Source organism: Euleptes europaea, chromosome 4 (genome assembly GCF_029931775.1).
Source record: "Euleptes europaea isolate rEulEur1 chromosome 4, rEulEur1.hap1, whole genome shotgun sequence".
Taxonomy (NCBI): Eukaryota; Metazoa; Chordata; class Lepidosauria; order Squamata; family Sphaerodactylidae; genus Euleptes; species Euleptes europaea.
The window spans coordinates 123715850-123743669 of NC_079315.1; the positions used below are offsets into that span (position 1 = coordinate 123715850).

Here is a 27820-nt window from a genome sequence, read left to right on the forward strand (position 1 = left end):
ATATTTTATTTGGTAAGGTCATAACACTCCATCGGAAGTCCATTGGTGAAGGGCACTGTGGTGGGTGGTTGGGATTTGGAATCAGGGCACAATGGAACCTAATGTACTATATATTGTATTAGTGGATAAGTTGTGCGCTGAAAATGTATTTCTTTTTTTTTCTTTTATGAATGTATTGTTAATTTTTTTTTCTTTTTGTCTATGTTTTATTATAAAAACAATAAAAAAATTAAAAAAAAAAAAGAGGGGCATTTGTCTATCAGGAGGCCCCGAAGGATGCCTCCCTGCCCAGGACCTCCTTCACTGGGCAGCAGGAAAGGGGTCTCCCTTGTCCCCTCTGGGAGGACCTCTGAGCACTGCCTTCCGCACGGTCCCGTGGCTCTTTCCCTCCAGAGTGCTCCTGCCCATCTTCTCGGCCCCCTCCTGGCCTTTGCAGGCTCCGGAACTTTCTGGCTTTCTTTTTTGGAGAGCCCCAGTCTAATGTGGGGGCCAGGTTTGAGACTCTGCCTTGAAGCCTGCCGGGTGATCTTGGGCCCGTCACACACCCTCAGCCTTCGCCTACTTCACAGGGTGGTGGTTGTGAGGATTAAATGGAAGAGAGGAGAACAGTGGAAGCCCCTCTTAGTCCTCACTGGGGACAAGGGTGGGGAATAAATGAAGTAAATACATCAGCGAATTTATTTTGGGTGGGGGAAGCTGTTCTTTTTTCTGTGTATGAGTGGTCAGGTCAGCAAGGGGCTGTGCAATTCTAAGCACAGATGCCCAGTCTATCTCCATTAAAATCAATGGTGTAGACTAGAGGAACTCTGCACTGGGGTTGCAACGTGGATTGTGTCCCCCTCCCCAACATGTCCTGGGTCAGTCTGAAGTGGCACAGTAATTACTTTCCCACAGATGCTCCCAACTTTAAAAATAATTTCGAAATGGCAAATATAGCACCAACCCAGTCTTCTCATAGGACCCCTGGGGTCAAAGGCTCCCCCTTAGAACCTGACAGGCCCTTGAGGTGGACAGAGAGTCCAGGAGGTGGAGGGCAGCCACTCAAGGAGGCTGCACCCCCACCCCCCATTGTCTGGGACATTTGCTTGGCATGATGCACCCGCCCACAAGAGAACCCACGATAGACCAAGAGCTTCCAAACTCTCTACACAATCAGGGATATTCCCATGTTGGAAAAAGGAAAACTGTTGTCATGGTAAAGGTTTGTAAAATTATGTGCAGGGCGCAGAAACTGGCAAGAAAGAGCGTTTTCCTCCTTTCCTTTTCCTGGGGCACCCAGTAAATGGGCGCGCTATAATTTCAGGATGCACCAAGGGAAGGACTTCTTGGCTCCAGGGGTGAGTTGCCTGGTGGGGATTCTCTTGCCCCAGTGGAGGCAGCCCTGCCCGGGAGACCGAGGAGATGAAACAAACCCAGGGGCAGAGGCTCCGCCAGAGCTGCCAGGTGCCACGGTGAAAGGGAGCTTCCAGGGTCAGAGGCAGTCACCCTGAATACCAGTGCGGGGCGGGGGCAGGAGCAGCAGCCAGGGGCTTCGGCCCCCTTGCACGCCTTCCTTCCAGGGCCCCTGCGAGTGGGCTGGCCAGACCAGTCGCCTCAGCCAGCCGCGCCTGCTCTACTGCGCCTCAGGCGAGGGGAGCTTGGGGGGGGGGCCGCTGGAAACCTGGAGGGGGCGGCGCGGGAGGAGCTGCCGGGCCGCTTCTTGCGACTTGGGGCCTGGAGGCCGAGCGGGAGGGGGGCGCTGCTCTTGCCCACCCGTCGGCCTGCCGCTCCGTCCCCCGCCCGCCCGCCCGCCGGCCCGTCGGTCGGCCGGCCGCAGCCTGGCTGTCTTGTCCCTAAAAGGCGCTGCTCGGCGGGCGAGGGAGGGAGGGGGGGAGGGAGGGAGGGAGGTCCCGGCCCCTCCCCGGCTTTTAGGCAGCGCGAGCGACGCGCCCAGCCAGTCTCCGCTGCTCCCGGCCCCGCTCGCCTCTCTGCCGCCGTCCGTCCCGTCGGGTCCCCGCCGTCGCTCCAGCCGCAGCCATGGAGGCCATCAAGAAGAAGATGCAGATGCTCAAGCTGGACAAGGAGAACGCCATCGACAGGGCCGAGCAGGCCGAGGCCGACAAGAAGCAGGCCGAGGACCGCTGCAAACAGGTGCCCGCCCCCGTCCCGTCCCCGTCCCCCCTCCGGGAAGGCCGCCGGCAGGGAGGCAGCGGCCGGCAGAACCCTGGGTTCGAACCCCCCACGCACCCTGTTAGGCGGTCGGGCCCCTGAACATCTCGCCCTGGGAAGGACTCCCCCCACCCCCACGCCCACCCCCGAGACCTTCTGAACTGACCCCTCCGGGCCCCCTGTCGGGAAGCCCCGCTCCCCTCGAGCCCCCTCCCCTCCCCGGCCGGCCCCAGAGCGCCTCAGCCCCCTCCCCGACCGACCCCCCTCTCTTCTCCCGGCCAGCTGGAGGAGGAGCAGCAGGGCCTGCAGAAGAAGCTGAAGGGCACCGAGGATGAGGTGGACAAGTACTCGGAGGCCGTCAAGGAGGCCCAGGAGAAGCTGGAGCAGGCCGAGAAGAAGGCCACCGACGTGAGTGGGGCTCCGGCCCGGGGGGGGGGGAGAGGCGGCGCCGGCCGGCTCCTGCTGAGCGCGCCGCATCCCTTCGCCTGCGTGCCGTCGGGGGCCCCCTGCGGGCGATTGAGCTGTCATTGGGCCATTAGGGAGGGAGGCAGGCAGGCAGGGAGGGGGCGCTGGGCTCGGGCCTTGGCATCCCCTGCCTGCCCCCCCCCCGCCCGCCCGCCCGCCCGGGAGCCGCAGGGATTCCAGGCCGCTTGTTAGGCCGCCGGCAGGGGGGCGGGGGGGGCGGACAGGTGCCGCCGGGCGGGAGGCGGAGGCGCTGGCACGGGCTGACGCCTGGCCTGCCCCGCCGACGGCATTTGACACCCTATAAATAAACGCTCCTTCCCCGGGCCGAGGCCGCCTGAAAAGCAATCCGGGGAAACGTAAGGCGCAGCTCAAGGGAGCCGCCGCCTGGCGCCCCGCCCGCCAGCCCTCCTCGGAGGAAGAGCTCCTCATCCTCGGCCTCCCCCTCTACTTGCGGGAGCTCAGTCAGGGAGGACCTGGCTGATGCCCTCCCTTTGAGGAAAGCCCTTGGCATCAGGAGGTATCTCAGGAGGCACAGCGGTTGCACCGGAGCAGCACAAAGCCCCCCAGCAGCACTCCCGAGAGCCTGGTGCTCACCCAGACCATGTCCAGGCAAGAGGGCAAGAGGCTTGGTGGAACTGAGGTGCCAGTGGGCATCACCGACTGACCAATGCCAGCCTTTCGGACAAAGCCCTTCTCTGCGGGGGGGGGGGGAGCCCAACAGCTGGGCCCACCATGTGCCAAATACAGCTCGGGCAATCCCTTCTGTTCCTGCCTCTGGCTGCTGGTGCCAACGGAGTATCCCACCCACCCCCCATACAGGTGCCCAGGCAAAGCCTCTGCTACTCACAAGCCCATGCAGTTAGGGGGTGACCATGCTGGCTGTCCCCATACCCCCATGAGCCCTTGTGAAGGGTTGAGCACCCCCCGGAGCCCTCCCTGCCAGGGCCGCCGCCTGCCTGCTTCAGATGTGAATCTTGCCTCTGGGACCCCGAACCAGCCCTGAGAAGAGGCCCAATGCTTGTGCAGGGAGGGGGGATATGGAGGCTCCTGGGGGGCAGCGCCGGTCGCTAGAAGAGCTGAGCGGGGTGGGGGGAGAGATTCCAAGGTCTCCACAGAGCAGTTGGCTGCTTCGCCAGCCCAGCCCCGCTGCTGCCTTTGCTCATATTTGGAGATTCCCGAGCCTGGAGGGAGGAGATTGACGGGCCCTGGGGTGGGGCTGGCGCAGAGGCTGCTGAAGGAGCAGCTGCCCAGAAAATGGGCCTGCCCCACAGAGGGTGCAGATCCCCCCCTCCATCATCCCTGTCTTCCCGGCCTCCTGGGTGCAGAAGCGCTTCCCACATCCCTCTCTCTCTCACACACACAACTCTGCTCCTCTGCTCTGTATACGGCAGCCCCTTTCCCAAACCCATCAGTGTTTCTATAACTGGCACAGTTTCTATAACTGTGCGAGTTATAGAACTATGTAGGAAGGGGGCCAGACAGGCCATTGAGTCCAACCTCCTGCTCAATGCAGGATCAGCCAAGCGCAAGGATGTCAAATATAATGCCCGTGGGCCGGATCCGTCCCTTTCAGCAGTGTTATCCAGCATGCGAGCAGAGGCAGCCACCCCCCTGCTCCCGATTCTGGGCTGCAGGGGGGCCTTTTGATCCACTCCGCTTGGCGGCTGCTGGGACCTCCATGTGGAGGTCTGAGCTGGCAGGCAGCAGGGATCGGAAGGTGGGAGCTCCCCAGTGCAGAGACATTTGTTTTGATGGGTGGGAGAGGGGAAGGAGGCAGGGGGGGGAGGGCAGAGAAGGAGATGCGATAGTGCCAGGCCTCCACGCTCCGGGGCCCAGATTCGCTCTGTTCATCAGATACTGAGGGAGCGGACTCAGGTCAAGAGAAACTTGTGGTTTCTCCCCAGACATGCTCTAATGTTCTTTCCTGACACAACCCCATGTACCCTGACAGGCCTGCCTCTTGAGAAGGAAAAAGGAGGGGCACACCAAGGCAGGTGACTCCTGAGAGGGGCACCTGGCCCCCCCTGCAATCACCAAGGTGCAGGTGGGAGTGCGTGGGGGGGGGAATCTATATGTGCCCTTTAGCAGTTCTGAGCGGCTATTCTCCCTTTCCCATGTGGAAGTGGGTTTCCAGAGGGACTTCTAGACCATGGCCAACAAGAGCGATCCCCGGCATCTCCTGCTTACGTGGATCAGTGGTTGTGGCAGGAAACCAGAGGTTTGAAAAGCTTGCTATTAAGAGACAAATCACCAGGTGGACACAACCAAAGTAAGCAGAGGGTGCCAGGTTTGATAGCCAAAAAGTAAAAGACATTTATTATAAAAGGCAGATCAAATATGGACACCAGTGTTGAGTAGAAGTTAAAGTGTCAGACTAAGATCTGGGAGATCCAGGTTCAAATCCCCATTGTGCCATAAAGCTTTGAATAATAAAATCATAGAGTTGGAAGGGACCACCAGAGTCATCTAGTCCAACCCCCTGCACAATGCAGGAAATTCACAACTACTTCCCCCCCACACACACACACAGTGACCCCTACTCCACACCCAGAAGATGGCAAAAACAAAAAACCTCCATGATCCCTGGCCAATCTGGTCTGGAGGGAAATTGCTTCCTGACCCCAAAGTGGTGATTGGCGTTACAGTGGGCATGTAAGAAAGGGCCACAAGAGCTGGGCGCTGCTGCAGCTCTCCCTGCCCTCCCCTCTCATGATCTGCCTACGGTCATAGAATCAGCCCTTGCTGTCAGCTGGCCATCACTGGGTTGTTGCAAGGACAAAATGGAGAAGGGGAGTATGGTAAAAATAACCCCTCAGGCCTTTTTTTTTTAAATCACAGAGAAGGGCTTCACTCAGCTGGCCTCTGGGTCTCAAGTTGCTAGTCCACAATAAGGAGTTCTCTGTGGGGGGGGCTCCCACTCCTCCCACTCATTATTTCTCAAGTAGGGTTTACTCTCCGCTGCCACCAGCAGGCCACTATCAGAATTCCTGGCTGCCAGCCTGCAGCCAGGAGCTCAAAAACTCAGACTCCCCTCCTTCATTCAGCCAATGTGGAGGGAGGGAGGAAACCCTGAAGCCTCCCTTGTTAGCGATATTCTCACGAGCCAAAGCGTGAGGCTTTGTCCAGGGCCACAGAGGCCCATTTCAGAAAAAGAAAGTTTTGTCTTAAGCAACAACAGAATACAGTTAGTAAAAACATACAGTTTAACAGCAAAAGCATCTGAGCACAGATAGGAATGACCAGATCCTCCTTCTCTCTGTCATGTTAAAGGGAAAGGGTGAAATATATTAATGGTTTCAGGTTTCTTGTTCAGACCCTGAGGGTCACCAGGCGCTTGCTTGCGCATCTCCACAAGGTCTGCTTTCCTCCAGGCAGGGAGGGCAGCTTCTTCCTCTTGCAAAGCCTACAAACCACTCCCCTGTGCCATTGCCAGGGAGGGCAAAGAAAAGGCGAGGGTCCTTTGGTTGGTTCCCACAGCCCCACATCCTCCTTAGCATCCCAGTGGCTTTACAAACTCTGCAGCCTGGAGTTCAGAAGGAAATGTGGGGCTGGCATGGGGGGCTGACTACAGACTATCTGTATGGGAAGTTTGAGCGTAACCTCTGAGCATTCACAGAGTATAAGCCCAACATTCACAAAACAAAATGGAACACTTTTACACAAGTACCTGGGTGAAGTCTCATTTCCTCCTAGGGAGAATGGCGTATGTTGCCATGAACTCTTTGGGGGAGGGAGGGATAAAAATGTACTACCCAAAACAACCCATATGGCAAAAACTTTAAAAAGAGAAACACGCAAACTCTTCTTCGTTGCCTAACTGGTGGCAGCTTCATTGTTAGGCAGGGCTCCAGACGTCCTCACAAGTCATCGTCTCAGATCAGAGCCGAAGCCCTGTGGCTTCTTGAACTGGGGCCCACGGGCAGCCTGCCTGACCCAGAGAGCACCTGGCCGGGCCTCAGCCATCCACCCTTCTTCCCAGCTCCCACCACCTCTAACTAACTTCGCAGAAACGGAAATCTGACTGTTTGGTAACTGCGTGGAGAGAAAGGCCGCCAGGCACTGGGGAGAGGCAAGGGAAGGCGGCCCGCAGAGGGCAGCACCTTCCCTTTGAGAGCTCAAGGCCGGTCCTGCTGCTGAAGGATCAGCCAGCAGAACGAGCAAAACTCCTTCCCTAGAAAAGGGGGCTTCTAGCTGTGCCCCTCCCAAGACTGCCGGCCTGGATTCCTCATTTCACCATCATGAAACAAGCTTCTGAGAAGCCTCACCGAGAGGCCCTGGGGCCCAGCTCCAGAGGGAGGGTTTGAAAACCCCTGGCCATGCTCTGAATGGCCACGAGGCCAAGCTGCCCGGAGCTGAAGCCCCATGTCCATCACTGCCCTCAGCCTCAGGGCAGGAGGAGAAAGCAACCTCCCAGTTGACCTGGTACCAAATAACTGGCCACAAACCAATTCTTGAAAGAAACAGGATGAGGAAAACATGGGCAGGCAGGGGCGGGGGGTGTATTTGTAGAGGAGAGATGCCAGGGGCAGGCCAAAGGCGGCTTCACGGTGGCTTCCCTGCCTTTGGTCTCTTTGGCCTTGCCACGCCCTCGAGACTAAAGCTGCTCCCCTTAATAATTCCTACCTGTAGTCAGAAGTAAAATAACAGGGCTGAAGAGCAGGGCATTCAAAGAAAGAGAGACGGGGGCCCCATGAGGCTGCGGGCTCTGTGAGCGTAAGAGCATTAGAAGAGGAGCCAAGCTGGATCCGACCAGTGAGGGTCCCTCTAGTCCAGGGGCCCACCAATTCCTCCAGTGGCCTGGCAACAGGGCTGAGAGGCCGAGGCCTTCCGTGATGGTGCCTCCTGGCACTAGGATTCAGAGGTTGTCTGCCTCTGAACATGGAGGTTCCCTTTTAGTCACCGTGGCTAGTAGCCACTGAAAGACCTTCTCACCTCCATGAATCCGTCTGATCCCCCTTTAAAGCCATCTGTGCCTTTGGCTGTCCCTACATCTTCTGGCAGCAAATCCCACATTTTAATCACTCTGTGGGTGAAGAAGTCCATCCTGAATCTGTGTGTGTGTTAAGTGCTGTCAAGTCGCTTCCGACTCACGGCGACCCTATGAATCAGTGTCCTCCAAAATGAATCGACTGCCCATCAACTTCATTGGGTGCCCCCAAGTTCTACTATTTTGGGAGAGGGAGAAATAGTTCTCTCTGTTTCCTCTCTCTGCATAATTTTACAAATCTCTATCATGGCCTCCTTTAGTTGTCACTTTCCTAAACTGAAAAGTCCCAGACTCTTTAAACTTTCCTCATAGGGAAGGTGCTCCAGCCCCTCCATCATCTGGGTGACCCCTCTTCTGTCCTTCTGCTGGGGGGGGGGGCATGAGACAGGAAGACACAATACAGTTGCCTGCCCCTGGGGGGACAGTTTTGATTGGGGAAATGGCACAAGGAGGGGGGAGTACATTAACCCCCTCTTCTCCACTGCCATGGCCCCATTTCAGATTGCCCCCTGCCCACTTTTTGACACTAACTTGCATGGCCTGCCCCATGTCCTTTGGCCTTTGCGATGGAGCAAACGGGTGTCTGCAGTCTTCTCAGGCTTGTTTGGGTCCTTGTCATGCTTACTTCATTTACAGTCAGGCTTTCTTGCCGAGGTTCAAGATGGATCACGCAATTAAAGACTCTCCCGCCACAGAGCAGGACAATACATCCAACCAACAATGCAATAAAACTGGATCAGACCGTCAGAGGGGCGGTGCGACAATCTGAGAGATACCACAAACAAAGCAGCGGATGCTGTCTAAAATTTCACAAACGTTTAACTGTGACCTGTTTGTTCAAAAGAAGGGCCTGCGCAGCAATGACCCACCCTCCAGAAACACTGAGGCAACCAGCCAAGGTGCTTGTTGGGAGTCCTGGTGGTGCCATGTGTTTTATTACCATCCACAGATGGGCAGCGGCCTTTTGAACAAGCTCACCTTCTAACCGGTCTTCAAGGCTAGCCCTATGGAGAGTACATGACAACAGTCTAACCTGGAAGTCACTGAGGCACTTACGGCAGTGGCAGTATTGCTATAGTCTAACAAAGGGCTCAAGTGGCAAAGATGATGACAGGCAGTCCAGGCTACGGCCCGAACTGGATGTAAGGCCAGATCCAGGAGAATCAACAACCTGCAAGGCTTTGGGTCGAGTGTAATCCCATGCAGGGCAGGCATTTCACGGGACCCTCCCCCCTAACCTCAGCCTCCACTTCATCCAGTCTAATACCAGATACCTGCTCAGGACTTCAAACGTGTGAAAAAGGGAAGCAGAGCTGGATGGAAACTACCGACGTTCTCCACGTTTTCAAGTAGACATATCACGGTAAAGAGGGCAAAATAGAACCCAAGTCTCCAGTCTGAGATCCACCCTCCAGGAAGGACCAGAACCGCTGCAAAGCTGAGCCCCCCCCCCCGGCCCTAAACCTTCCAGACATCCCAGAACATCGTGATTGGTGGCATCCAGTACGTTGAGGAGTCCTGGATTACGCATGGGGTTTTGCTCTTGTCTGTCCCAGTGAAGGTCCTCATTGAGGCAACCACAGTAGTCTCTATCTCCCAGTTTGGCCTGAGGGATCTAGATAATCCATTTGATTCAAGGATCACTGGAACGGATCTGCTAGTCCCTGGTTGGAGCCTTTGCCCAGAGAAGGGAGACCTGACAAGACCTGTGATTCCCTAGGACTAACACGGGTGTTTTCAACAACAGATTGATCACATCCTTTTTGAGGGCAGGTGGTAGTAGGGAGTCAGTCCTCTGGGATGAATTCCCAATCCTACTGTCTGGTTTGACTGAAACCCCCTGACTGGCCACAGTCAGTCCAAAGGGGCAACAGCTGCAGACACAAGCATCTCGCCAGCATCCTCTGGTTGACTATCCAGAATTCATCCCCTGTGAACTCCAAGTCCAGCTGGGGGAGGGGCCGTAGAGCAACTGCTTGGCGTGCAGAAGGCCTCGGGTTCAATCCCCAAAGTCTCCACTCCGAAGACTCAGGTCACAGCTGATGTGAAAGACCACCGAAAGCCACTGCCAGTCTGAGCAGACAATACAACAGTGACCTTGATGGACCAAAGCTCAGGTTCGGGATAAGGAAGCCTCATGAGGACTCCAGAGAACACCTGGATTGCTTTGGAGACCCCGCCCCCGCCCCCCCCCCCACCAAAGTGTAAGGCTGCCAGTCATTTCTCCCAACACCAAGGAAGTGGACTGAGGGTCCACGAGGAGCAGGACTTCCCATGCCAGAGGCCTGACCGTTCCCTGTTACCACGAAGGCGGGCCGCGTGGCCTTGGGGGGATGGCCTACAGCCAGCGGGGAACCCCAGAACAGCTCTGCCCGGCAGGGCTACCCGACGGGGGTGCTGCCACACCCCCAGCCTTGGCCGAGGCGCCAGACGGGGGTCTGCGGAGCGGAGCAGAGCAGGCTTCCCTGGTGGGCGGCGCGGCCGGGCTCCCCCGGCCTTCAGCATCCGCAGCCAGCCCCTCCCTCCCTCCCTTCCTGGGCCCCTTGGCCGGAGCAGCCCCACCGCCGCAGGCGCCGGAAGAGCCGCGCAGCCGGGGACCCCTCCGGGGAAGCCTCGCCGGGGCCGGGGGGGGGGGCACGCCACGCTCCTCCCCCAAAGGAGGCGTCCGCACCCTCACCGCCTCCCCGGAGTTGGCGGAGGGGGCCGGGAGCGGGCCGGGCCCCCTCCCTGCGGAGGACGCCGCCGGGCCCCCCTCCCCGAGCGCCGTCCCCGGCGGGGCGCCGAGCAGCCGGCCCGGCCGAGGGGGCGGCCTCTTTAAGGGCCCGGCGCCGCCGAGCGGGGAAGAGGAGGGGACGGAGGAGGCGCCCGGGGTGGCCGCGCCTTCCTCGCCCGCCTCCTCCTCCTCCTGGGCCGAGGGGGGGGGCGGACTCGGCCCCGCCCGCCCGCCTCGGTCGACGGCTGCCCGGCCACCCGCCCGCCGGCTCCTTCGTGTGCGACGGGACCGTGCAGCCCCGCGTGCAGCCCCCTCCCTCCCCCCCCCCGGCCGGCCGGCCGCGGAAGATGGCCGGGAGCAGCTCCGTCGAGGCGGTGAAGAAGAAGATCCAGACGCTGCAGCAGGTGGCCGACGAGGCCGAGGAGCGCGCCCAGCACCTGCAGCGCCAGCTGGACGCCGAGCGCCACGGCCGCCAGCGGGTGAGCGGCGGGCGGCCAGGGGCCCACGGGCGGCGCGCCCCCCCCCCGGACCGCGCCCCCGCCCCCCTGCGCTCTGTTGGAGGGGCGAGGGGCCCGCGGGGCACGGCCGGAGTGCCCCCCAGCCCGAGGGGCGGCCCTCTCCGGGGGGCGGGGCTGCAGGGCAGGCAGGCAGGCGGCCCGCCCGGCGCTGGGCGGGGCTCCGGAGCCTGCGGGCCGCCCTCCTCCGCCCTCTCCGCCCTGCAGGCTCGGCAGGGAGGGGAGGGGAGGCGGGCTGGCCCTCCCCTCCCCTCCCCTCCCCTCCCTCCCGCTCGCTGGCTCCAGGCGGCTGCGGGAGATCGGGTCCGGCCTGCTGAGCCCGGCGCCTCGCGGCGAGAAAGGCGGACTACGCAGAACAGCGACCGACGTGACCCCCTGCGGGGGTCGGGGGGGGGGGGAGGCTGCCTGGCAGGAGCCGCGCCCGGGGGTCCCGTCGGGGCTGCCTCTCCTGCTGGGCGCCTCTGCCAGCCCGCTCTGGGGCCTCGACGGCGGCGGCAGCAGCAGGGCGGCTCCTGCCCGTAGTGGAGCCCGCTGTCGTCCCGCTCTTCCTTGGCGGAGCTCCCCTCCCCTCCCCTGCAGGGTCAGCTGCCAGCCAGTGCCTGGCCAGCATCGGTCCGAAGGAAGGACCCGGCCCAGGGGGACCTGAACCCGCCTCCTGGCGCTCCGGCCGCTGGGCTGCAGCCGCTGTCCGCGCTTCAGCCTGCAGAGCCGGCTTTCCAGTGGGAACCCCCCCCCACACACACACACACACACCCTGATCTCCAGGCAGGTGACGTCCCAAGATGGTCAAAGCCACCCCACCCCGCACCTGTTTTTTGTCTCTGGGGACTGAGGGGTGTCTGCATTGGTCTGGCCCCCCTCCCCCATGAGGCCAGGGCAGGGGCTGGCTGGCGTGGGGCTGGCGCCCTGGCTCGCCTGCCCTTGGGTGAGATGTTCTGGCCCCTGTGAGGAGGGGGGTGGGGGGAGAAGCGCTGGGACAGGGGCGGGGGGGGGGGGCACCTCCTTTCTCCCAGTCTGGCTCCTGGGTCTCCCGGGGACTTGCCAGCCAGACCTGCTTTTGAGTTGGAGCGCTGGGCTGGTTGCAGTCAGGCTGGGAGACCCTCCTGGCCCTGTCAGGGTGGAGGGCATCTTGCAAGGGGCAGCCCGCCTCCCCTGGGAGGGAGGGAGGGAGGGAAGGAAGGGTGAAGTCTGCCCTGGGGGCTGGGGCCAGGGGGCTTCCCAGCACACCGTGCCTGGCCCGGCCTCTTCCCCTCGGCTGCGCTGGGCAGGGGCAGGCGAGGAGGGGTCTCCGTTTCCTGGTCCTCTCTGCAGCGGTCCCCGAGAGAGAGGCCTGCATTCTCGAGGCACAACTTCCACGTAGGAGTCCTCCTTGGCCAGCAGCCATTTTGACTGCACTTCCTCCATGCCATGCCATCTTGTATGTGCCAGGAGGCCTTCTTGAAGAATTATTTTTAAGTTGGGAATTCAGAGGAACCAATAGGTTAGGGCAATAGGTTTTTAGAGCATTTTTGTTCTATAGCACAGTAGTGATTACTGATTTTTAAAAAATCCTTCCAGTGGCACGGTGCAGGACGTTATGGTCATAAAGGGCAGACAGAAGGAAAATGGCACCAATACGGGCGGGACCTTCCCAAATCCACACCAAGTTGCCACCCTGGCTTGCTAGTAACATGCTTGGGTGGTGTCCTCCTCTCTGGAAGTATCACACCAAGCCAAGTTTGAGAATGAATGTACCGAGGAAGGGGAACACCTGGAAAACGGCCAACTAGAGGGCAGCCTTAGGTGGGGCGCTCCACTGGATTTTGGAAACCAAGACAGATAAAAAGTCCACGTAGATGCTGAATGCCGGTCCAAGCAGGGGAAATTGGCCGTGCTCCTTGTGCATCTGGCAGCAGTCAAAAGATCCCGCCCGGGCACTGCATAAAGAAAAGCCGCTTCCGGGAGGTGTTCACAGTCAGCCTTGGTTTTTACCATCGTTGATAATTTTGTGTCACCTGCAAACTTGGCCACTACACTTCTCCCCCCACCCCCAGTTCCAGATGGGTGGGTTATAAATGAATTGTAGTTGTTGTTGTGAACATGCTGAAGAACACCAATCCTTGTGGGGAACCCCCTGCTCACTCCCCTCCATTTCAAACACTCCTGTCCCCTGACTGCTGAGCTTGCTGAGGAGTCTTTGGTGAGGTCCCTTCTAAATAAGCCTTTTGGAAGTCCCAAGTGTAGAATACCTACCAGATCCCCCTCATCCACACGCTCGTCAATCTTCTCAAAGAACTCTAAATGTCTGGTGAGGCAGGACTTCCCGTTGCAGAAGCCGTGCTGATTTCCCCTTAGCTGGCCTTGTCCTTCTGTCTTTACCAATTTCTCTGTAACAGGCTAGTGGGCCTTTAATTTCCTGAGTCTCCTCTGGATCACATTTTAAAAATCAGTATTAATTTGCCACTTTACCATCTTCTGGAGGGGAGACTGATTTTAGTGATGTTGAATATTTTTGTAACAGTGTCCTACATTTCCACCTCTGCAAAGCAGAAGGGGTTGGAGCCCCTTCTGCCCCTGAGAGAGATTAGCCTGGGGAATTTGCTGCCACAGGATGTGGTAATGGCCACTGTGTGTGTGTTAAGTGGTGTCAAGTCGCTTCCGACTCATGGCGACCCTATGAATGAAAGTCCTCTAAAATGTCCTATCTTTGACAGCCTTGCTCAGGTCTTGCAAATTGAAGGCTGTGGCTTCCTTTATTGAGTCAATCCATCTCTTGTTGGGTCTTCCTCTTTTCCTGCTGCCCTCAACTTTTCCTAGCATGACTGTCTTTTCCAGTGACTCTTGTCGTCTCATGACGTGACCAAATACGACAGCCGCAGTTTAGTCATTTTAGCTTCTAGGGTCAGTTCAGGCTTGATTTGATCTATAACCCACTGATTTGTGTGTTTTTTTGGGGGGGGCAGTCCACGGAATCCGTAACACTCTCCTCCAACACCACATTTCAAAGGAATCTATTTTCTTCCTGTCAGCTTTCTTCACTGTCCAGCTTTCACACCCATACATAGTAATAGGGAATACGATGGCATGAATTAATCTAGTCTTGGTGGCCAGTGACACATCCTTACACTTCAAAATATTTTCAAGCTCCTTCATGGCTGCCCTTCCCAGTTTCAATCTCCTTCTGATTTCTTGGCTACAGTCTCCCTTTTGGTTGATGGTGGAGCCAAGGAATAGAAAGTCTTGAACAATTTCAATTTCCTCATTGTCAACCTTAAAGTTGTGTAATTCTCCTGTAGTCATTACTTTTGTTTTCTTGATGTTCAGCTGTAGTCCTGCTTTGGTACTTTGTTTTAACTTTTAGCAGTAGTCGTTTCAAATCTTCACTATTTTCTGCCAATAATGTAGTGTCATCAGCATATCTCAAATTATTAATGTTCCTCCCTCAAATTTTCACTCTACCTTCATCTAAATCTAATCCAGCTTTCTTAATTATATGTTCTGCATATAGATTGAAGAGATAGGGAGATAAAATACATCCTTGTCTGACACCTTTGCCAATTGGAAACTATTCTGTTTCTCCATATTCTGTTCTAACTGTGGCCTCTTGTCCAGAGTACAGGTTGGGCATCAAAACGATCAGATGTAGTGGCACAGCCATTTCCTTAAAAACCAGCCATAGCTTTTCATGATCCACACAGTCAAAAGCTTTGCTGTAATCTATGAAACACAAGCTGATTTTCTTCTGAAATTCTGTCGTATGCTCCAGTAACCAGCGTATATTTGCAATATGATCTCTAGTGCCTCTTCCTTTTCTGAAACCAGCTTGACCATCAGGCATTTCTTGTTCCATATATGGTAACAGCCTTTGCTGTAAGTTTTTGAGCATCACTTTACTTGCATAAGAAATTAATGCGATGGTCCGATAGTTGCTGCAATCTTTGATGTCTCCTTTCTTGGGAATTGAATGTAAATGGATCGTAAATGTAATTTACAATGTAAATGGCCACTAGTAAACAGCTTTAAAAGAGGATAATGCTCATAAAGGGAGAGGTCCCTCAATGGCTTTTGGCCACAAAGACTGAGTGGAAACTCCCTGACACAGAGGTAGCCACCCTCTGAATCTCAGCGCTGGGGGTGAGAGGGGCGGCGGCACTGGCAAGATCATGTGTTAAAACCAGCGTTAATTTGCTACACTCCCACCTTCGGGAAGGGAGACCTATTTTAGGGTCAAGGTGCATATTTTCATTGGGAGAACTGTTGTTTGTTAAATAAAGGGCAGGTAAGCAAGAGTGCCAGTCCGCTTGGTGGCCTTGCAACTGTCCTGTGAGGCAGGCCACAATCCCTTCTGTTTTGTGGAGGTGGAACGGTGGCAGAGAGGCCCTGAGGTTCTTGGCTCACTTCTCTCCTCCCCCTTAGAGAGCTTTTTCAGGAGAGATGGGGGGCCCTCCTGGAGTGATGTTCCTTGTGCCGGGGCCTGACTTAGTGGAGAATTTATCTTCCAAGCCCCTTCCCCCACCCTGCAGGGAGCCTGGATCTTGGCATGGATTCCTCTCCCACACACACACACTCATGGGACATTTTGGGGTCGAGACAGAAGCAGCTGAGCTGGTGGGAAAAGTTGGTTGTGAAATGGAAAGAAAACTGGGCTGGGCTCTGGGGAAGGGCCTGGGGCCAGGCAAGCAGAACCGATCCTGGAGTTTGAGAAAGTCCTTTCTGGACTGGACTAAGAAGGCCTGTCTGCTCCAGTTGCACTTCTGCCGTGGAGGTCAGACAAAGACCTTTGGGGAGCCCGCCTTCCCACCTTCCCCACTCCTTGGCTGTGGGCAGCCGCCCGGTGCTGCCACTGAGAAGCGGATTCCGTTCATCTGACGTAGAATCATAGAATCTGGTAGTTTCTCTAGCCGAACTAGCGGCCATTGCCCCATCTTGCCACTGGGTGATCATAAGTGAATGGCGCGTTGCGTACGAAGCAGGCTCTCTGCACCCCAGGTGCTGGAGAGAGAGAGAGAGGTCAGGCTGGCTCTGGCTTTTGTGCCCAGAGAAGTTGTGCTGAGCGTGGAGGGCCTCTGCCCACAGCTGAGAGCCACGCTAGCTAGCTCCAAGGGGAACCTGCGTGTGTGCAGCAGGGGCTGGAAGAGGTGGGCAAGGCGAACCCTGCCCACGATGTCTTTCCTCTCTGTATGGTATTGGCTGCCCCCCCCTCTTTTCCCATGTTCCACGCTGCCTCTGCGGGGGGGGGGGCTGACTTCAGATTCCCGAGCTCTCTGAGGTGAAACGTGTGCCCCCCTTCCCCATTGCTGTGGGTTTTGTGCCCCCTCCCTATGCCTTCTCCAAGCAGATAATGTCTCCCTTGCTTTGTGGGGGAGGGAGTAGATGCTGGTGGGGGGAGTGTTGGCTTGGCCCCTCCCTTCAGCAAGAGCATAGATGGGGAGGAGAGAGGAGCCCCCCACCACCACCCCAGCACTAGGTGACTGCTTTAAACAGGAAATCCAGCCCTTGGTGAGCCATTCCTGCCGGTCTCCTTTTTGGGAGCTCTCTGCTCTCCAGGCATTCCTGTCCCTTGAGTCATTCCGCTGTCAGGCTGGGCCAGCCAGAGCGCCTTGCTCCTGGGCCTGCCCGCCTCCCTGCCCGCCTCGTCGCCATCCCGCACGGGCCAGGGCTGCTGAGGGAGAGGCCGTGGGGCTCCAGCCCAGTGAGGGAGCACTAGTGGCGTCGGCTGCTGCTTCCGGAGGCTGGTGCTGGGTGCTAGGTGCTGCACACAAGCCTGGCGGCAGCCCAGAAGGCTCAGGGCCTGCAGCCAGAAGTGTTTATTGAGCGGGATATGCGGCTGCCGTCAGACAGCTTCCCTGCGTCTGCTCCCCCACCCCTAGCAAAGGGTCTGCCGTAGCTGTCCTCACTTCATTGACTGCCGCTTGTGATGGTGGGGCAGCAAGAGGTCCACTCATGTTGCGTGGCACGCGTCGTATCAGTGTGTCCTCCAGGAGAGGGAGACGTGGGGCTTCTGCTTTCAGTGACAGCCCCGTGACCACCATGCTGCCTATTTCTGGCCTGAGTCAAACGGGGAAGAAATCAGGGAATGGTACAAGGGAGGTTGGGGGGGGCACTGGGGGGCTGCCTTGAAATGGGTGAGGGGGGTTGGGTCAAGGAACTGTGTCCCTGGGTGGGGTCATGTGGGCTGGTGGCCTGGCATCAGGGCACTTTGCTTCTCTGGCAGCAGCTGGGGGGCAGTTCTTGCCCTTGTGAATAGGCTCTCCTTTGTCTGTGGGGGTGGGGTGTGGCACGAGAGGGAGGGAGGGGAGGTGACCACTGTGATCCGTTGTGCTTTGGGCCTGGGGAGGGCAGCGTGGAGGGGGGCTGCTTGGCTTTAAGCAGGGGAGGGGGCAGGTGATCCTGCTCATGGGGCCACCCGGAGGCCCGGCCAGCTGCGACCCGGCCCTCCTCTCCTCTTTGACTCGGGGCTTGCGTTCCCTCCCAGGCGGAGTCCGATGTGGCTTCTCTAAACCGTCGCATCCAACTGGTGGAAGAGGAGCTGGACCGAGCCCAGGAGCGCCTGGCCACGGCCCTGCAGAAGCTGGAGGAGACGGAGAAGATGGCTGACGAGAGCGAGAGGTGAGGGGGCGGGCGGTCCCTCCGGGCACGCTGTCGCCTTGCCTTGCCTTGGGCCTCAGGCGCCCGCTGCAGGTGGGGTTGGCTCTTGGACTTGGGGGGCATCGCTTGGCCCATGCCAGTCCCAGCTGGCTGGGGGGGCGGTTTCATGTTCTCTGCCTCCCTTCAGACTCAACCCAAATGTTGCTGAATTGCCTTTGCGTTAAGCAGAACTCCCGGGGCCGCATAACCAGGAGCCCAAGCAGAGCGCCGACTGCTGTGCTCCTCAGGACTCCCTCAGCCCAGGCAGAGGCAGAAGAGGTGTGCGTGGCCCAGTGGCTGAGACAGGCACACGAGGCCTTTGCCAACAGTTTTGTTTGTTTAGACCCTTTCTCCGCGGCCTTTCCACCCAAATAGGGTCCTTCAGGCAGCGAACATCAAAACATTAAAACATTTCAGCGTTAAAGCAACATTTACAATAAAAGTATGTATAAAGCATGTATAAAGCATCTCTGCTGTAGAAACCTACAGACCCCTCTAGCCCTCAGACCAGAGCGGAGGGCCCACAGCGGTTATTGGGGCTTCTTGCCAGACCACACGCAACGGCGGAAGCCCCTCATGGCTGCTGCTGCGCTTGTCTTTCCCCCCCAGGGGCATGAAGGTCATCGAGAACCGAGCCATGAAGGACGAGGAGAAGATGGAGCTCCAGGAGATGCAGCTCAAAGAGGCCAAGCACATCGCTGAGGAGGCCGACCGCAAATACGAGGAGGTGTGTGTGTGTGTGTGTGAGGGGGGGGGCTCCAGGAGCAGTTATGCTGGCCGGAGGGGGGAGACGGGGGCTGCTTTTCTCTGCCAGCTGCCCTCCCCAGAGGCTTCCCACTCAGAGCTGTGTCTGCTCGGCTCGGCAGGTGGCTCGGAAGCTGGTGATCCTGGAGGGGGACTTGGAGCGCTCAGAAGAGAGGGCAGAAGTTGCTGAGAGGTGAGCACGGATGGGGGCGTCTGCCTTTCCTTGAGGGAGGGGCAGGGCATGGCTAGGACCGGTACTGGCCTGGGTAGCCCCAATGGGTTGCAGCGGGTGCAGAGGAGAGTGACGAGGATGATCAGGGGCCTGGAGATCGAGCCCTTCGAGGAAAGGCTGAGGGAGCTGGGAATGTTCAGTCTGGAGAAGAGGAGGCTGGGGGTGGGGGGACAGGATTGCTCTCTTGAAGTATTTGAAGGGCTGCCACTTAGAGGAGAGCAGGGAGCTGTTCCTGTGACTCACAATAATGGGTTTAAATAGTGGGTGGAAAGATACCGGATGGATATTAGGGTAAAAAAAATTTATAGTAAGAGTTGTTCGGCAGTGGAATCAGCTACCTGGGGAGATGGGGAGTTGCCCCCCCCCCCAGCAGCAGTCTTTAAGCAGCGGCTGGACAAGCACTTGTCAGGGATGCTTTAGGCTGATCCTGCATGGGGCAGGGGGTGGGACTAGGTGGCCTGTCTGACCCCCTTCCAACTCTGGGGTTCTACCCCCTGCAGTCAAAGCCCCCGGCCTGAACCAGTGACCCCACCAGTGTGGTAGCAGGAGCCCCCAGCCACAGACGTCTCGGTCTTTCTGTGCTGTGTGTGCTGTACCCTGTTTGTGGGCCAAGGCCCGGTGCTGGGCAGGAGGCCGCTGAACCTTTGGCTACTGTTCTGGGGAGGGACGTGCAGCCCCAGGGCCTTTTCTATGGAGTCCATGGAGTTGGGGGGGGGCTTTGTGATCATTGGTCTCCCCCGCAGCCAGGTGATGCAAGTGACCCCCACAAGAAGTATTCCAGGGCTCCTCCCACCTCTTCCAGTAAGAGTGTCTCACTCTTGTGTAATTGTGGGGGGGGGGGCTGTCTTGGGAGGTGCAAATGGGCTGCCCTATTTTGCTGTCAGCTAGCAGTTGAGCTAAATATAAGCTTAATGGCAAATTCCTGTGAATGCATATATGTCAAATCTTGCTGCGTGTGTGAACTTTCTTGCATACCCTTAGTGCCCCCCCCCGCCCAGTAGCCTGGGGGGTGTTTGCCCACAGATGGCTGGGTGGAGGGGTCAGGGTGGTAGGGCCTTGCTTGCATTCTGCAGCTAAGTATCGCCTGCCCTGCCTTGCCTTGCCAGCCGCATGAGGCAGCTAGAAGAGGAGCTCCGCACCATGGATCAGGCCCTCAAATCCCTGATGGCTGCGGAGGAAGAGGTACTGAGCAGGGTGGGGCTCTTCCCCCCCATTTCTCGCTCTCTCTTTCTCTGAGCTGCACTCTCTCCACTCCCTGCCTCTGCTGCCTGGCCTACATCTGGAGCTCTTCTTCCTTCCCCTCGCCCTGTCCAGCCTTGGGGGGGGGGGATCTCGCTTCTGTGCCTGGCTCGGCTGCACGGGGCCATGCCGATGTTGGCGAACTGTGGGTGACCGTTGGTGTGTGAGCTGCAGGGAGGGCTGTTGGAGGGGGGGGCGCAGCTGCAGCAGGAGTCAGGAGCCCCCCCCCCCGAGATTCCCATCGCTTGCAGGGCAGGCTGCCAGCTGCGGACTGAGGTCTCCCAGCTCCTCTCCCCAAAAAGACAGGACTGGTGGGCTCCAGGCGAAGGAGCCCAAATCTGGCCACGGTGGCCATGCAGAGGGTGCCGCGTCTGGGCTGGCTGTCCCCCTGCAGACCCCACTTTCGGTCTGAGGGCTGGACGCCTGCCTGCCTTCCTTCTTCTGCAGTGCCTCTCTGTCCTCTCACCTTGCTCTGTCTCTTTTTCTCCCTGCCTCTCACCTTCCTTCCTTCCTTCCTTCCTGCCACCTTCCTCTGCCTCTGTCTCCTGGGCTGGGCCACAGTAAATGTGGTGACCTGGAGGAAGAGCTGAAAATTGTCACCAACAACCTAAAGTCCTTGGAAGCTCAGGCAGATAAGGTAGGTAAGGGGGACTGGCTGGGGAGGTTGAGGGGCTCTGGGGAGGGGGTGCTGTAGGAGTGGGGTGGGGAGGAGCTTCGGAAGCTTCCAAAGCAAAGGGCCACGTGGGAAGCGAGGCCTGGCCTGGCCGCTTCTCCCGGCTTCCATTGGAACCCTTTCTTCTCTCCCCCCCCCCTCCAGTATTCCACCAAGGAGGATAAATATGAAGAGGAGATAAAGGTGTTGACAGACAAGCTCAAAGAGGTAATGGACACCGAGGGGACGCAGCAGGGATTGATGCCAGGTGTGTGGGTGTCAGGGTTCAAGCTTGCTTGTGGACCTGAGTTCTGATTTCAGCGCTCCCGACAGGTTTGGTTTCAAAAGAAGTTTCAGAAAAGGGCTGAAAACGTGGTGGGCTCTCCTGCCACTGACCAGTCACCTCTGAGCTCTGGGTGGCTCCGTCCTGAATGCCCACGCTGCCATCAAATGCATGGAGCCCCTTTGTAGATGAATGCACTGTGTTTGGGGAATGTGGGGAAGGATCTCTCCGTCCCGCCCTCCCTTCTGTTAGGGAGGTAGTATTTTGTTTCCTGCCTTTTGCCCCTCTGCTAAGGCTGTGCAGCCAGGGTGCCTAGCCCCCATCTCCCCTCCCCGGGCCAAGACCTGAAGGGTCTTTTGCCCCTTGACTCTGAGGGCCCCCAGTCAGGGGAGGGGAGCTTGCCCACCCCCTGCCTCGCTGACCATTGCTGTCCCCCTGGGGTGGGCGATGGATCGGGTGCAGCAGAGGGAGCGCACGGCCGAGAGGGAAAGCAGCCCCTGGTCTGACTGTCGGCCGATTGGTTTGTTTCCAAATAAAATTCTGTGTGGAGGATCAGCCGCGGCTTCCGCCACTTCCAGAAAGTGTAGCTTTAATGAACCAACAGAACTTTCAGCCAGGCTCTCCCCGCCCCCCCCCCCGCCCCCACAGGGTCTTGGGTGTGCATGGCTCTGTACAGAAGACCCCCCTATCCATTTGCCATTCAGGGAAAGCCCCTCTGCAGGACGGGCGCCCAACCCTCTTTTCTCTCCCCCCTCCCAGGCTGAGACCCGGGCAGAGTTTGCAGAGAGGTCTGTGGCTAAGCTGGAGAAGACCATTGATGACTTGGAGGGTAGGCGGGCCTCTGGGGCTGTGGGGGGGGGAGGTGGGCTATGCCCCAGGGGATGGGCAGGGCCGCTGGGGAGGGGGGAGGGCGGGGCCGTGCCAGATGCATGCTTCTGTGTGAGTCCCCCCGCACTTCTCTTCACTTCCGCTCACTCTCTTCTCTCCCTCACTCTGCTCTCCTGCACCTCACCCCCCCCCCCGCCACTCTCCGCCACCGGCCTGCAGACGAAGTCTATGCCCAGAAGATGAAGTACAAAGCCATCAGCGAGGAGCTGGACAACGCTCTGAACGACATCACTTCACTCTGAGCCACACACCCTGGCTGCCCCCCCACCCGTCTGTCTGTCTGCCTCTGCCTCCCCCTCGGTTGCCACAAGTGCCTCTCTGGGTCTGCCCCCCACTGCTCTCTGCCCCTGTATCAACTGGACTCCCCAGTATGTCCTCTGTGTGCATGTGTGTGCGCATGCACGTACATGGGGGGGGGAAGGCATGCAGTGTCCCCTCAAGGAGGGCCAGCCCCACCTAACCCTTTCCGTGCCAGAAGTGCCTTCCCACGCAGAGCAGGGGTTGCCGACGGAGCGTGGGGGCTCACGGAGGCGGGCTGACTGTGCTGGGCACCCTGGGCTGGTTCACGTCCTCGCCTGCTTCCCGCGGCACGGAGGTTTGGGGACTGGCGCACCTTTGGGAAGGAAGGAGGCCAACCAGCCGGCGTTGTCCCTTGCAGTGGTCCCCCAGAGCCGGCGGCTGCAGCGTCCCCTTGGCTCCGCCGGCCCGTGCTGCTCACACGCTGCCTTCCGGGACTCTGTGCTCTTCCGACTCTGGTGTAATAAATAAAACGCACCCTCAGCAGGCAAAGCCCCTCTCTGTCTCTCTCTCTCTGCCGTCTCTTCCGTGCTCCTCTGACTGACCGGCTGTTCCTGATGGGCCGCTCTGCCTCTCCGCCTCTTGCCTTTGCTGGGGTGGGGGGCGGGGGGAGGTGTCACTCAGACTGCCTTCTGCACTGTGTGTGTGTGCGGGGGGGGGGGTATGTGGGGGTGAAGACGGCACCTGCACCACAGGAGAGGGGGCCCTGGTCCAGGGGTTGGAGAGCAGGAGAGGCAGCCCCCTCCCACAGGTGGGGGCTGCAGTCCAGTTCCATCTAGACCCTTCCTCAAAAGGGATCCCAGCAGCAAAGTTCTCCCGGTCCCCTGGGCCTTCTGTCCCCACTGGTTCCTGGGCTCTGCTCAGCCCTGCCCAGATCCACTGGGATGCCTCTTCAAGTGCTGGCATTGGGGGGGGGGGGGGAGAAGAGGCCCCACAGGGCGTCTGCTGCCCCCCCCCCCGCTTACGACTGGCCTTCTGTGCTACTAACAGCCCCCCACCCCACCCTCAGGGCCTTTCTGGCTGCTGCCCTCTTTTTGTTCTCCATAGAGTTCTGCAGGCCAGAGGTGGCAAAACCCTGCCTTCTCCTCTCCCCCACCCCCCCACTGACCTGCAAGTCATCCCCAGGGGCCCCCACCCCTGAGCTGCCTTTTTCTGCCTCTGCCCAGGGAGCCACTTCCTTGGTGCAGGTGGAGAGGGGCCACAGGGCGGGGTGTGTGTGTGTGTGTGTGTGTGTTGGCTTCCTGCATCCTCTGGCTGTGAGGGGTGGGGCTGGCGTGCTGGAAGCTGGCGGGGGTCCCAATGGAGGAGGAAGAGTTCTTGGAAGATGCCCCCGGGGTGGGGCTTCCGGGCGGGCTGCCCACCCACCAGTGAATTTCTTGTCTGACTGTCTGTTCTCTGCCTCTCTTCTTGACCGGCTCCTGACCTGTCGCATTTCTTCACTCGCCTTTCTCCAGGGAGCTCCAGACGGTGCCTACGGTTCTCTCCGCTGCATTTTGTCCTGCCACTGACACTAGGCCCCCATCACCCAGGGAGCCCCATGGCTTGAAGGGGGCGGGGCCTGTTCAGAGCCTTGCAGTCCGCTCACTGCACCACACTGCCTCCCTCGGTTGTTGCAGCCAGGCAGAGTTGGGGGTGTGGGTGGGCCGGCTGCTTTCCACAGCACCACTGGGCTCAGGGGCCTGGCCACTGGTGGGGGGGGGAGGGAGGGCTGCAGGACCCAAGGGGAGGGGGGTGCGTGCTAGCCAGGCTTTTGCACTGGAAGAATGTGGTGATTCGCAAAGGCAAAGCTGCTGAACTGAACTCTTCCTTGGTGCGTGTGCGCGTGTGCGTGTGCTTCTTCCTCTGCGCCCCGGGCGCTTCTTTCTGGCTGTGGATGTGTCCTGGGTGCCTGCCTGCCTGCCTGCCTTTTGTTTGCAGAGAACCTGGCCAGTGCCAAAGAGGAAAACGTCAACATCCATCAAGTCCTGGATCAAACTCTGCTGGAACTGAACAACCTCTGAGGGGCTGGGTCGGCTGCCCCCTTGACCCACGCTCTCCCCCCATCGGCTCCACCGGGAGAAGGGAAGACCACTTGCCCCAGGGCTGTGCTGGCCCCTGTGGGGCTCTGCCTCTGCACCCCTTGGCCCCCGCTCTTCTAGGCTCCACATATTAAAGCCAGTTGAACAGAGGCTGTGTGCATGCGTGTGGTTTGGGGGCAGGAGTGACGAAGGCCCGCCGCAGCCAAGCGGAGAGTCTTCCTCTATGGGCAGCTCTGGGGTGCTATGGAGGGCTGTGCTTTGCTCAGGTCTGGCCTGCCCCCCCCCCCGCTCCCTTGGACCCTCTGGCATGGAGGCTTCATGGCCTGGCCCCCTCCCCGCCTGAGTCTTCCTGGTGACGCTCACACCAGAGTGGCCAATGCCAGTGATGGAAGCCACAGCAAGGGCCACTGGTGCTTGGGGCTTCTCATGGCCACGTGGGGCTGACAGGAAGGGTAAGAAGGGGTTCTGGCCGCATGTGTTGTGTTAAGCTCCCCCCCCCCACTAAATTCTCTCTGAAATTGGCCCGGCTGTGGGGAGAAAGGCAGGTGCACAGGCCTGGCTGAACGGACGTCAATTTTGAGGAGGGGTCTGTGGGAAGTGAGAGGAGGTGTCACCACACTGGAGACCATGCCAGGCTCACGGGCAGAAAAGCCACCAGAGACCTTTGCCCATGGAAGCAAAGGGAGAGTGGGGTCTTTGAGGTCAAGGGGAGAAACAGAGAGGAAAACTGCAAGATTTGGGGGGGGTGTCAAGTGGTCAGAATGGAAAGGGGGAGAATGGCTTTGGCAGCGGAGTGATGGGTGCGAGGACGCTCAGGGGGAGGGAGAGAAAACCAGAGTTATCTTTGCACTCTTGTCAAGAGGAAAATGCCGACTTGGAAATGGGTGCGAACTGGGCATCAACCAGAAGAGTGAGTGGTAAAGCCTCGGCTTTGTAGCTGAGGGCATTGCTGGGTATGGAGAATGGGCCGCAAGAGGAACCGTTGAGAGGAAAGATGAGACGCAGAGACTTGGGCTTTGAGACTTGGGCTTTGAGACGGCCGTTGGCGGGGAGGCATCCAAGTGGAAATATCAGATGGGCAACTGGAGATGCAGGATGGGAGGGAGGGAGCACGTTCAGGGGCAGAGAGGCAGAGCTGGGTGTGGCTCACCGAGGCCAGCTCCCTGCACTGCACATTGAGCATCTTGGCAGATAGCGATGGCCAGGAGGGGCCGGTCTTCTGTGGTTCCACCCCCCCTACAACCGTGAGAGGTAGAAGCAAGCTGAATAGGTCAAAGGTTGTGCAGGAGCTCAGGCGAGGGGCTTCCCATGCACCAATCCCAGGTATAAGGGAGGGGAGATATGGAACGCATGAAGCTGCCCTTATACTGAATCAGACCCCCCTTGATCCATCCAAGTCAGTATTGTCTGCTCAGACCGGTAGCGGCTCTTCGGTGACTCAGGCAGAGAAAGGTCTTTCACATCACCTACTTGCCTGGTCCCTTTAACTGATAGTGCCGGGGATTGAACTTGGGACCTTCTGCACGTCAACCAGATGCTCTACCACTGAGCCTGCCTCTTGTGCATACCCGACCTCTGCTCAGGACCAGAAGAGGTAGGGGGCTGGCAGAGGCTGAAAAAGTGGAAGAGAACAAGGCGAGCCGGTTTCTAGCACCTTTTGCAACCAGCCTTGTTCACTAAGACTTGAGGTGGATGACACAATATTTAAAAAAGCAGTCAGAGCAGGATCATGCAGACCACTGAACTGGATTATAAAACGAAGGGAACAGTGCGCCCTCCCAAAATCATGTGGGCAAGAATTGTGAAGGTGCAGCTTGCTGGGGCCAAAGCCCCCAGGTCACCCTTCCTGGCCAGAAGGCAGGAGGGCCTGGATCCAAAAGAGCCACGGAGCTGGAAGATGAGCCCCCTGCCCCATTTACCTCTAGTCTCAGACCATCCCCAGGATGCTCAATGCCCAGGAGAACGAGACATGTGAATAATGGGGGGGGGGGACCAAGCACTCTTTGCCACAAAAGGAAGGGGGCGGCTTGGCCACAAAGAGTCCCCCCACCTCGGTCCGTCCCCAGGGGTGAGTCCCCTCCGTCCACACCAGCTGAGGCTGCTGCTCCTGCTGCCTATGGGCAGGCCTCCTGCTGGGGGGAGAGCGGGGCTGGTCCCCAAAATATTTCCCCCACAGGCGATACTCCCAGCATACCAGGAGGGTGATCCTGGGTGGCTTGGTGGGGATGTTAGTGCTGCTGGTGCAGAGGGGGTGAGAGAGAGAGTTCACCCCAAAACAGGCTATGTAGACAGTGTCACACAGTGGCTGGGGGCTGAGCCCCCCCCCCCCGGAGATGGCATGTGTGCACTTCTCCACCAGAAGCAGGACTTAATGTGCCTCCCAAAAAGGCTGGTTCCAAACAACAAAGAAAACCGAGAGTGGGCCCATGTTGTTCACAAAGACCGGTCTTGCTAACAAAAGAAGTTTCTTCCTGGGGCTGGTCCCCAAAATGGTGGTGGGGCTTTTGGACTGCCTGTGCGCCCCCCCCCCCCGAGGGGCCTCTGCAGGTGTCTGGCCTTGGCGACTGCCTGTTCCCTTTTCCATTTTATAAGAGAGCAGCTGCTTGCTGCTCATTTGTAATCCTCCGATAATAGCGTAACACACACTCACACACACGTACTTATACCCCTCCGGCAAGAATCCGAAGACCAGAAAGGGATGCAGTCCAGCAGAGTCGAGAGGTCACCTACCAAGCTGAAATCAAAATGCCTTCGATACACGTTGAGCAAACACATTTTGGCCCCGGAGTTGGTGCCATGAAGGTGGCCGGTGGGGCAGGTGTCCTAGTGGGCAGACTGGACCCCCAGACCTGCCTGATGTGTTCATCAACCAAATTGCTGGGGGGGGGGCGGCGCAGGGAGTAGGATGACAAACGGAATCCTCACCCGACCCACAAACCATTCATGAAACCCTCTTCCGAGGACTGGAGCGTTTCTCCTCCCCCACCCCCCAATCCGTTTCATCAGGAGCATCAATCCCTGACTTAGGGCAGCAGGTGCATCGAAAGCAAGCGGCCTTTTGGGTTTCAAACGGGTTTCACCCAATGAAGCCACACCCGTTGGACAAGAGGGACCCACGCTTGACCCACATCCTTAAAAAACAACCCTACCACAGAAGCCTGGCTTAATGTTAAATGCCCACTGGTCACCCTGCCGGTAACACGAGTTTCTGGCAGGTGTGGAACACCTGCTGCTTATTGCCTTAAAAACGTGATGCCCGCTGACGCGGTTGGCTGGTTGGTTGGGAAACGCTTCCTCCTTCCTGCCAGGTGGGACTTAGGGCAGCTCCCCATCCGTCACCCCCCCCCCAACAGCCGTGCAACCACGCCAGGCCTGAAGCTCCCCCGCCTGGAAGCGGCACCGTCCCCCCTGCCCCCAGCACAGGCGCCTGCCCCGCCAGAGCCCGGACTGCCTCCGCCTGCCCGGGCCGGACCCCACCGCAAGCAGCCAGGGGGAACCGGCCCGGCCACACGCCCCCTTCTGCCCACCCCAGACAGACTGGCCTGTCCCGGGCCACGGGCGGGTTGGTTGATCGATCTGCATATCCAGCCCACCATCAATCCCCAGCCAGGCCCAGCTGGGCTCCGAGCGAGGGACAGCAGGATAAGCACAGCAACACAATCCAGCCGCCCTACAGCTATACGTAAAGCGATGAAGACCACAGCATAAAGAATAATACGGCCAGGTGGCACCTCTCCAGCCAGCCGCCCCCCCCCCACAATTAACAAAGGGCAGGGGGCGAGGGGGCGGGGGGGCCGGGGCGGGGGCCCCGGGGGCATCAGCATGACTGCCGACGTCCCCCCGCACCACCAGTCTGGGCGGGGCGAGGCGAGGCCCGGCGGGCCGTTCCGCGCCGCGCACCTGTGGGCGGGGAGGGCGCCGGAGGGGCCGGAGGGGCCGGAGGGGCCGGAGGGGCCGGCCAGCCTCCCCGGCGGTCGGATCGACGACGCCGCTCCCCCCCCCCGGCTCACCGCCCGAGACGGAAGGCGGGGGG

At 58.8% G+C, this 27820-nt stretch overlaps 1 protein-coding gene across 8 annotated transcripts; it reads left to right on the plus strand.

The window, feature by feature from the left end:
* The first annotated feature begins 1964 nt into the window (after positions 1–1964).
* On the plus strand, positions 1965–23787 carry TPM2 (tropomyosin 2). 8 transcript variants are annotated; one of them, XM_056848206.1, is made up of 9 exons: positions 1965–2130; positions 2431–2556; positions 17283–17416; positions 18044–18161; positions 18301–18371; positions 19517–19592; positions 20467–20529; positions 21344–21413; positions 23687–23781. In XM_056848206.1, the coding sequence occupies exons 1-9, from the start codon at positions 2017–2019 to the stop codon at positions 23767–23769; spliced, it is 855 nt and encodes a 284-aa protein (XP_056704184.1). In that variant the 5' UTR covers positions 1965–2016; the 3' UTR covers positions 23770–23781. The 8 variants fall into 8 exon arrangements, with proteins under 8 accessions (XP_056704184.1, XP_056704183.1, XP_056704182.1 ...); XM_056848205.1 differs by lacking the exon at positions 23687–23781 and adding an exon at positions 21632–21742; XM_056848204.1 differs by lacking the exon at positions 19517–19592 and adding an exon at positions 20211–20286 and having other exon boundaries at positions 1966–2130; positions 23687–23787.
* Positions 23788–27820: the final 4033 nt, after the last annotated feature.